Genomic DNA, 2632 nt, shown 5'->3' on the forward strand with positions numbered 1-2632 from the left:
GAATTCAGCTACGAGAAGCTGCCAGAACACGTTGTTCCAGTTGTCATGGAGCAGACCGAGAAGAAGGATGAACCATCATTGAAATCCAAGATTACCGGATTGTTCAAGAAGTCTTCTGCTCATGCTGACTATCCAGTCTCCGAGCATTATGATGGACCATTGGATTCAACTCATCGTGCCGAGAACCTTCAAGACGTTCCACTTTCTCATGAAGTCACTTCCTATCCATCTGAATTCAGCTACGAGAAGCTGCCAGAACACGTTGTTCCAGTTGTCATCGAGGAGACCGAGAAGAAGGATGAACCATCATTGAAATCCAAGATTACCGGATTGTTCAAGAAGTCTTCTGCTCATGCTGACTATCCAGTCTCCGAGCATTTTGATGGACCATTGGATTCAACTCATCGTGCCGAGAACCTTCAAGACGTTCCACTTTCTCATGAAGTCACTTCCTATCCATCTGAATTCAGCTACGAGAAGCTGCCAGAACACGTTGTTCCAGTTGTCATCGAGGAGACCGAGAAGAAGGACGAACCATCATTGAAATCCAAGATTACCGGATTGTTCAAGAAGTCTTCTGCTCATGCTGACTATCCAGTCTCCGAGCATTATGATGGACCATTGGATTCAACTCATCGTGCCGAGAACCTTCAGGACGTTCCACTTTCTCATGAAGTCACTTCCTATCCATCTGAATTCAGCTACGAGAAGCTGCCAGAACACGTTGTTCCAGTTGTCATCGAGGAGACCGAGAAGAAGGACGAACCATCATTGAAATCCAAGATTACCGGATTGTTCAAGAAGTCTTCTGCTCATGCTGACTATCCAGTCTCCGAGCATTATGATGGACCATTGGATTCAACTCATCGTGCCGAGAACTTTCAAGACGTTCCACTTTCTCATGAAGTCAGTTCCTATCCATCTGAATTCAGCTACGAGAAGCTACCAGAACACGTTGTTCCAGTTGTCATCGAGGAGACCGAGAAGAAGGACGAACCATCATTGAAATCCAAGATTACCGGATTGTTCAAGAAGTCTTCTGCTCATGCTGACTATCCAGTCTCCGAGCATTATGATGGACCATTGGATTCAACTCATCGTGCCGAGAACCTTCAAGATGTTCCACTTTCTCATGAAGTCACTTCCTATCCATCTGGATTCAGCTACGAGAAGCTACCAGAACACGTTGTTCCAGTTGTCATCGAGGAGACCGAGAAGAAGGATGAACAGTCATTGAAGTCCAAGATCACTGGATTGTTCAAGAAGTCACCATCTCATCTTGACTATCCAATCTCGGAACAATACGAAGGACCACTCGATTCAACTCATCGTGCTTCCAACATCCACGACATTCCTCTCACAACCGAAGTCAGCTCCTATCCAACGGAATTCAGCTACGAGAAGCTGCCAGAACACGTTATTCCAGTTGTTGTTGAAGAATCCGAGAAGAAGGATGAACAGTCATTGAAGTCCAAGATCACTGGATTGTTCAAGAAGTCACCATCTCATCTTGACTATCCAATCTCGGAACAATACGAAGGACCACTCGATTCAACTCATCGTGCTTCCAACATCCACGACATTCCTCTCACAACCGAAGTCAGCTCCTATCCAACGGAATTCAGCTACGAGAAGCTGCCAGAACACGTTATTCCAGTTGTTGTTGAAGAATCCGAGAAGAAGGATGAACAGTCATTGAAGTCCAAGATCACTGGATTGTTCAAGAAGTCACCATCTCATCTTGACTATCCAATCTCGGAACAATACGAAGGACCACTCGATTCAACTCATCGTGCTTCCAACATCCACGACATTCCTCTCACAACCGAAGTCAGCTCCTATCCAACGGAATTCAGCTACGAGAAGCTGCCAGAACACGTTATTCCAGTTGTTGTTGAAGAATCCGAGAAGAAGGATGAACAGTCATTGAAATCCAAGATTACCGGATTGTTCAAGAAGTCTTCTGCTCATGCTGACTATCCAGTCTCCGAGCATTATGATGGACCATTGGATTCAACTCATCGTGCTTCCAACATCCACGACATTCCTCTCACAACCGAAGTCAGCTCCTATCCAACCGAATTCAGCTACGAGAAGCTACCAGAACACGTTGTTCCATTTGTTGTTGAAGAATCCGAGAAGAAGGATGAACAGTCATTGAAGTCCAAGATCACTGGATTGTTCAAGAAGTCACCATCTCATCTTGACTATCCAACCTCGGAACAATACGAAGGACCACTCTATTCAACTCATCGTGCTTCCAACATCCACGACATTCCTCTCACAACCGATGTCAGCTCCTATCCAACGGAATTCAGCTACGAGAAGCTACCTGAACACGTTGTTCCATTTGTTGTTGAAGAATCCGAGAAGAAGGATGAACAGTCATTGAAGTCCAAGATCACTGGATTGTTCAAGAAGTCACCATCTCATCTTGACTATCCAATCTCGGAACAATACGAAGGACCACTCGATTCAACTCATCGTGCTTCCAACATCCACGACATTCCTCTCACAACCGAAGTCAGCTCCTATCCAACGAAATTCAGCTACGAGAAGCTGCCAGAACACGTTATTCCAGTTGTTGTTGAAGAATCCGAGAAGAAGGATGAACAGTCATTGAAATCCAAGA

The 2632-nt window shown here is 45.2% G+C and overlaps 1 protein-coding gene across 1 annotated transcript in view; it reads left to right on the plus strand.

Annotated features, from left to right (window-relative positions):
- Nucleotides 1–2632, plus strand: part of CBG21351 — a gene marked incomplete at both ends in the record, with an annotated part of 10148 nt that overhangs the window by 6464 nt on the left and 1052 nt on the right. The window contains one exon of the mRNA XM_045237817.1: nucleotides 9–2632. This exon is cut by the window's right edge and continues 1052 nt beyond it. Within this exon, the coding sequence (XP_045100880.1) occupies nucleotides 9–2632 (2624 nt within the window). The remainder of the gene's footprint in view (nucleotides 1–8) is intronic.

This window comes from Caenorhabditis briggsae (genome assembly GCF_000004555.2).
Source record: "Caenorhabditis briggsae complete genome, chrI, whole genome shotgun sequence".
Taxonomy (NCBI): Eukaryota; Metazoa; Nematoda; class Chromadorea; order Rhabditida; family Rhabditidae; genus Caenorhabditis; species Caenorhabditis briggsae.